The sequence below is a fragment of the Lygodium microphyllum genome, chromosome 13, assembly GCF_053477565.2.
Source record: "Lygodium microphyllum isolate KBCC chromosome 13, Lygodium_microphyllum_v1.1.10, whole genome shotgun sequence".
NCBI classification, from domain to species: Eukaryota; Viridiplantae; Streptophyta; class Polypodiopsida; order Schizaeales; family Lygodiaceae; genus Lygodium; species Lygodium microphyllum.
In genome coordinates this window covers 123,345,460-123,352,910 of record NC_141147.1, presented here as the reverse complement: position 1 = coordinate 123,352,910, position 7,451 = coordinate 123,345,460, and the positions used below count along the sequence as shown (strand labels likewise).

The 7,451-nt window shown below is 42.2% G+C and overlaps 1 protein-coding gene across 2 annotated transcripts in view; it reads left to right on the top strand.

Annotated features, from left to right (window-relative positions):
* Positions 1–744: 744 nt before the first annotated feature.
* The window catches only part of LOC148027167 (uncharacterized), a 44,435-nt gene continuing 37,728 nt past the window's right edge, over positions 745–7,451 (top strand). Inside the window, exons 1-2 of one of the 2 annotated variants that reach the window (XM_087691710.1) lie at positions 745–1,348; positions 1,492–1,569. In XM_087691710.1, the coding sequence (XP_087547836.1) occupies positions 967–1,348; positions 1,492–1,569 (460 nt within the window). In that variant the 5' untranslated portion in view covers positions 745–966. Of the gene's footprint in view, positions 1,349–1,491; positions 1,688–7,451 lie in introns of those variants that run through there. The other variant, XM_087691711.1, reaches the window with a different exon arrangement.

Genomic DNA, 7,451 nt, shown 5'->3' with positions numbered 1-7,451 from the left:
ATGTGGGTTTTTCTGGGAACACCACTAGATTGGCGATGAGGACATTGATGTGCAATGTATATCACCATCTTTTTTGGTTGACTTCTAAAGGAGATTAGAGAACACCTTTAAACAAGAAAGATCTCACTCTACCTATGGTTACTAGCCCATAAGAGTTTAATAGTTTATGTACATAGCTTGGCTATGACAAAGACCATATTCCTTGTGTTAGATAACGGGGAGCCAGAGAAGATGCATAGACACTGCATTTGGAATTATACAAGGGCTCATGAAGTTTAGAGGAGAGCCCTTAGGATGGTGTTTCATGCCATTTTGCAAACTCTATGATTGGCCCATGATTGGTACATGGGTGATGGTTGCTTGGGTCATGACAGAGGTCCAACCTCTAAATATGAGGACATATAGGGCTATAATAGTTACATGTCTCGAGATAGCTTGTGAGTAAGATTGCCATGTTAAATTTCTCATAGATAGTGTGGACTCATGGACATTGTCATAAATAGGAGCTTGTAGCCAGCATGATTACTTGGTATATATGGACTGCCAACTATAGTCCATACTATAGGTCTATTGGACATATCCATTGCAAAGACTCTCTCGAGGATTTGGACAAAGATTGTCAATTCTCTCCACAAGAATTGGGAGAGGATACATGGCATCTTGCACGATGTGAGGTTTGAACACTCTCTCTTGCAAACTATATGCAGTGTGGCACTAAAAAGCTCTGCATTGGGATTGTATTGAGGGGATTTTTTCTCTCTTCTGTGAAAAAAGACATGCGCAGTGCTCATGCCATATAGGACCAGGGACACATCAACGTGTGAGATACGCGTGGCACGTTTGGAAAGTCGAGGTTGAAGAAAAGTGCATGCCGCGAGTGTCTTGACAGAAGCCTCGCTCTCCCTTCCGGCGACCACATGCAAAATTGTTGTAGTTGAACAGCACACGCTCTCACCTCCACCTGTGATGGACCTGTCTCTGCAATCTCTGCACTTAGTGCCATGGCAGCTTCGAGAGAATGCCGGAGGAATGGGGTGTGCACGGCATCCTGCTGGAATCGGTCATCATTATGAACAGATGTCGATGTTCTGTGTACAATGCAGCCATGGATCAGAAACAGGTGAACAGGAGAAGCAGAAGGAAAAGGAAAAGGAGAAGGAGAAGGAGAAGGAAAAGAAGGAGTCGTCGTCGTCGTCGTTGTCATCATCATCATCATCATCATTACAGGAAAAGCCCAAGGCAGCCAGTCTTCCTGATGCCTCGTGGTTGCAGAGCGATGCAGAAAAGAACGACTATGCTGGATGGACCTCGTTGGAGTCTCATCGCTCTGAGAGAAACATACTTCAAGGTAATCTTCGTCTAGAGCCTTGCAGACGGTAAGCCTGCGACCACCTGTCCCAACAACACACGCGCCAGCACACACACCGAGGCACTCACACTCATAACCAAGGAAGAGAGAGTATCTGCTTGATTAAGTGTCTGATTTTGTAGGTGCTGTCAAAGCTGGTGGTGTTCTGTTGCTAGCACTTGGCTTCGCCTTGGGTGCCCGCTCTCTCTATACGAAGAAAGGTGCAACAGCAAAAAATGTTGTCAGTCACTTCAAATTGATTCAATTGAAGTGCTTACTGGAATGACTAGTATAATTAACTTTGCCAGGATTTGCCCTGCTTCTACGCGGCAGATGAATGTAATGTTTCTGCATTATAACATGTGAAATCAAACAAGTCTTTTGGAAAGAATTACAATTTACTGTTCAAATGTGATTTATTTTGCATGATAGACCAAATGGAATGCAACATTTATTTGCACATTTAAGGAATATCTTTTAACTATCAAAGAATCTTAGAGTGATTGGGATCTCATAATTATCAAAGAACAGTAGTGTTCTAAGAGCAATGATGTATGGATGCAATGATGGCATGAAAGGAAGTGAACACAAATCCTGAGAATTCTATTCGGAACTTCCATAGAAAGGGCACCGACAAGTTAAGATGGTACATGATGACAACACATAGGGATTGTGAAAGATTGAACAATTTACCACCATGAAATTTGAGAGAGAGAGAGAGAGAGAGAGAGAGAGAGAGAGAGAGAGAGAGAGAAAGAGAGCACCATGTTGAGAGGGAGAGGAGAATTGGCCTCTTCCCATTTACAGGAATTTATTGAAACAAACCACATGCACCAAGCATAGTTACTAGAAATGTTTCATCCTGTTTCGTGTCTCAAGGTTTTGAGGTTTTGTTTTGCATTTCATTTGTGAGCTACCTTGAGGTTTTGAAAAATATTATTATAGCAATTAGAATTATTATATATTAGTAATATTAGAGGAAGAAAAATATATCCATATATAGTAATATTCGAGAAAGAAAACATATGCATAAAATGAAAATGTTCATTCCATCTAGATCCTAGAGTCAAAAGTCAAAAGCTTAAACTAAAACATCCATTTCACATACTGATTTAGAAACTAGCATTCATGACTCATAAATCAAAATGTATAGGCTACAACATACATATAAACGTAATGTAAAGTGAAGGTAGAAATTGATTTTCATGAGTGAAAACCTTGTGAGGAGGCATTGTCGCTTGAGATGAGGGGCCCAAGGTAGGGGAAAGGTGGAGTGTGGAAGAGGTGGAGGATGAAGATGAGGAAGAGATGCGGTGGAGATGGAGGTGTATGAGGGTGGAGTAGGAAGAGATGGAGGAGGAGGAGATGCACAAGGAGGAGGAGGAGGTGAGAGGGTGTGCAAGGAGTACATAGAAAAAATGTGGGTTGTAATAGAGAAACGGCACATGTTCTTTTAATTAAAAAGCTCTATTTTTTTTTTTCCGTTTTGTGACCTTGTTTCACGAAATGAAACAAAGTATGAAAATATGGAGAAGGTGGTTGGGCATGCATGGAGGGTGGAAAAATGCTAATTGTAAGAGAGGTGTTGGATCAATGTCATAGATGGGCGGCACACAAGGTAAAATCAGCAAATGTAGATGATGATGATGTGGCAACAAAACACAGCACAACAGAGATTGGGTGGCAGTTGATGATCAAAATGCAGCCTCTTATGTAGCTGCTGCCAGCAGTAGATGACAGCTCTTGGCTAGTCCGCGCAGGCTGGAAAGCAACAAACATCAGTAAACACAGCCTTTTGGGCTGATTGAATGCAGGCACAATAGGTAGAGAGTGGACAGCAGCAGCTCCTGGCTGGACAGCAGCTGAACTATGGCTGGAAACTGAAGAAATAGAAGGAGAAGGCTGGACAATAGGCGCTTGATGATGACATGCAATGGTAGACAGCTTCGGCTGAGATATCCTCTACGTATGGGGTGTGGACAACAAAGCTCTGGAACATGCAAGCTACAAAAACGAGATTGTGGTTGAGGGGAGGGTAGTATACCTATTTATAGAAAGTTTGGGTTCCCCCCAATGAGGATAGGTGCTTATGGGACACAAACACTCTCTACAAACACTTTTCTTTTTAATAAAAGATTTAATTAATCAATCAATTGAGTTTTGGGGTTGTTTTAATAAAGCTAATGCATTTTAGCTCAACAACTCTTCTCTGGCCTAAGATTGGAATAAAAAAGGGACTGTATTATGAGAGTGTGCAAGGGAAGAGGAACACGAACACGGCGAGAAAAGGGGAAGAGAGCAAGAGTGAAAGAGAAGTCTGCACTGAATTTGTAAAGAATGTTGAATACAATAATGGATTAATTAGTGCTTGCACGTAGCCCAAAGCATTAGTGAGGGCACTAGATTAGGCTGGAAAATGATGAAGCATCAGATATGGTGATGGTGATAGAGACGGAGCATGTAGCTAGCAGGCCTTGCAAGAGATGGAGATGAAGGTTATAGTTTGAGTGTGCACTTGCAATAGGAAGAAAAGAATGATTAGCCCCGAGTGGAGGGTTGGATATATATAGCCAAAAGACCCTAAAATTGGTCGGTGTGCCAAAAAAACCTCCAAATAAATAGTCGGCTAGTATAAAAACAGTCCGGCCACAGTATATTGCCCACAAAAATGATGATATGGCATTGGAAAATAATTGACAGGGGGTGGGAAGGTAGATAGCAGTATATAGGGGGTTTACAAGTTGTCTAGCACATGGTAGTACAAGGAAATACACACTAAAATGTGATTGACAAAAAAAATGCATGTTCTAAATAGAGCTGCCTTCTCCGCCAAAACACATGATAGACATGTTAGAGCTCGTAATGTCTCCATTTGACTCAAACTGAGGCACCTCCAAAATGCTGTCACTTGATTAGCAATGTTGTTGTGAGCCCCTAGAAGGTGTCTCCCTACTATCCCCTCCTTGCTGAGATCTCCTGATAGCTGTCTTTTGCAGCAAATTGTTGTTCTCTGATAAAAAATTGGACTAGTAGCTTCCTCTCTCACTCTCTCCCAAGCTGTAAACTAACCGAATGGTTGAGATGCAGCCCCCCAAAAACGTTTTTTCAGTTTGCATGGGCATTTTTGCTGAGTGGTAGTCTTCTAAACTCATTTTTTAGCATTATCCAACCATTTAATTAAATTTTTAGAATTAAATAATCCTAAAAATTAATTTCAGCCCTTCTGACCCTGCCCAAAATTAAATCTGCCCATCCATAATTAAATTGGTTAAGCCATTTGCAACCTAGAGTGGTCTCCAACCTGTGTTGACCTTAGATTGACATTAATTAATTAATTAATTAATTAATTAATTAACGCTAGTCCCTAATGTCACCATGGACATTTATTGGCCAAATAACTATCCTAGGGTCGAAATTGATACCAATTGACCCCCAAAGCCCAACTGACATAACTTATAACAACTTTTTCTTTTGACACCCACTGCATCCTCAGGGTCGTTGGCTTGCATGAAATAACTGCCACGTGCATCCCGTGTGCTAAGTAACCTTGTGCATTTGACTAATAACTTAATTAAATGTTATCGGTAAGATTAAAGCATTTTAAAATTTCATGTCCTTGTGACAGACCTCCCCTTTGAAATCCTTGCAATCGTCCTCGATTGCAATACATTGTGCAAAAAGAAAAGCATACTGCATTGGAATTTCCATAAGGCATCACAGTCGCAACATTGCCCATTATTGTCTAACCATGCTATATGCCCCAAAGCTTACTGAAAATTTCTAGGCTACATAAACATTAAATAATACTGAGAAATAGTCAAGAACTATTGCTAGAAACCCATTGGATGCATCCATAACTCGTATTTCTCAATTGTTTTAACTTCAAAATCATAATAAAGCATATTCTAGCATACCATGGTTGAAAATGTCAATGGCATTTACTAACATGCTACTGTCTATGAAACCAGCTGTAAACCATTGAAAATTGAGTATAATCTGATCACAAACTGATCATTTGCTAATTTGAGAATTGATTACAAACTGATTGCAAAAACTGAGCAGTAACTAATGTAAAAATTGGCCCCAAAAGTAACCATAAACAGTTCTCAAATTGATAAAACCTTGAGCCAAGATGATCAAAATTTGATCTCAAAACTAAGGCAAAAGCTCACCAATTGATCATGAATTGATCCCAAACTGATGTAAAAGTATAGTCTCAGAGCCGCGGTAACAACCATACTCATCTGCATACATCTCATAGTGACTAGTACATTGCGTAGTGACCCCATGGCAGACATTATGTTAGCATAGTACCTTGGATGTGTCAGAGTGCAACGATGCAGAAGCGTAGGACAAAGACTGAGAGAGTGAACACAGAGTGAAGAGAGAGAAAATGAGTGTGTAAATACAGAAAATTTGCAGTGTAGTATGCTGTATAAGAGTGCAGAAATATACACGGGGGCAGAGGAAATATCTGCGTGTGTCTCCGACTTTGTGACCTCAGTCTCCGTCAGCCCGAGCACAGTCTGTCTCAGCCAATAGATATCAAGATCAGAATCTGAATAATGAATGACTGAGTGTACCACCAGCTGACTATTAATAGCCAGAAAATAGAAAATGCCTGCACCAGGTCGGCTGCAGTAAATGCAGCCGACTGAATAAAATAATGATAAAACAGTCCGATTGTAGCTACTGACATGGCACTTGTTGACGTGGCACCCTGCTGACATGGCACTGTACTGCCTGCCGTGCTGACGCGTCCTCTGCTTGGCATGCTGTACCAAACCCTACTGTGCAAAAACTCTTAACACAGCCTGTCCAGGGGATGACTCAACCTCTAACACCCCCTCTCAGATCCTGGACGAGGCACCAGACTGAGGGATTTGGAATGCTAACGAAGTAAAGCCTGGGGAAGCGCCTTCGTGAACAAATTTGCAAGATTATCCTCCTTCTTACAGTACCCCATATCAATGGTTCCATCCAGAAGCTTCTCTTGAATGAAGTGATCCTGGATCTCAATGTGCTTCGTCCGGGCATGGAATACAGGATTCCGCACCAAGGCAATGCAACTCTCGTTGTCGCATCGCAGAAGAGTAGGATGAGTCTGGGGGCAACCAAGCTCCTCCAACAATCACCGAAGCCATACAACCTCACATGTGGTGGAAGACGCAGCCTGATACTCCGCCTCAATAGAAGAAAGGGCTACCGTGGGCTACTTCTTGCTACTCCAAGCGATAACACCTGTACCTAAGGTAAAACGGTAGCCTGTAGTAGACCATCAGTGGTCCACATCGCTAGCCCAATCCGAGTCACTCCAACCAGCAAAAACAAGATCGGAAGCATCTATACCTGCTGGATAAGAAATCCCTAAGTCAGAGGTCCCCCTCAAATACCGAAGAATCCTCAGGGCAGCCTGCCAATGCACCTGTTTGGGTTTAGTCATGAACCCCGCCAAAAGACCCATAGCAAAACAAAGGTCAATACAAGTGTTGAGAAGCCAAACTAAGGACCCAATCAACTGACGATAGCGGGAAGCATCCGTCACGGAAGAATCTGAGTGTGAAGTGGCCTTCCAGTTTGGATCCATAGGAGTAGTAATGGGCCGACAAGTCTCCATCTCAAAAGTCACCAAGAGCTCCTGAATGTACCTTTGTCGAGAGATGAAAATCCCCCTCTGAGATTGATAAATCTCGTGACCTAAGAAGAAATGAAGAAGCCCCAAATCCGTCATCTCAAATGTCTGATGTAAAGCTGTCTTGGTCTCGCGAACCTTCTGGCCATGATCCCCTATCAGAATCAAATCATCAACATACAACACAAACAACACATGACCAACCTCGGAAGTGTGCACATAAAGTTGCGGATCGGCCTTGGAGCGCCGATATTCCAACTTCGATTGAAGAAACGAGTCAATCTTCTCGTTCCATGCACGCGGAGCCTGCTTGAGGCCATACAAGGCCTTCTTTAACCTATAAACTTTCCCATGTGAGGATCCAAAGCCAGGAGGCTACTCAACATAGATCTCCTCCTACAAGTCACTATTTAGAAAGGCCAACTTCACATCCAACTGATAGACAGGCCATCTCCTATAGCCAGCCAAGGC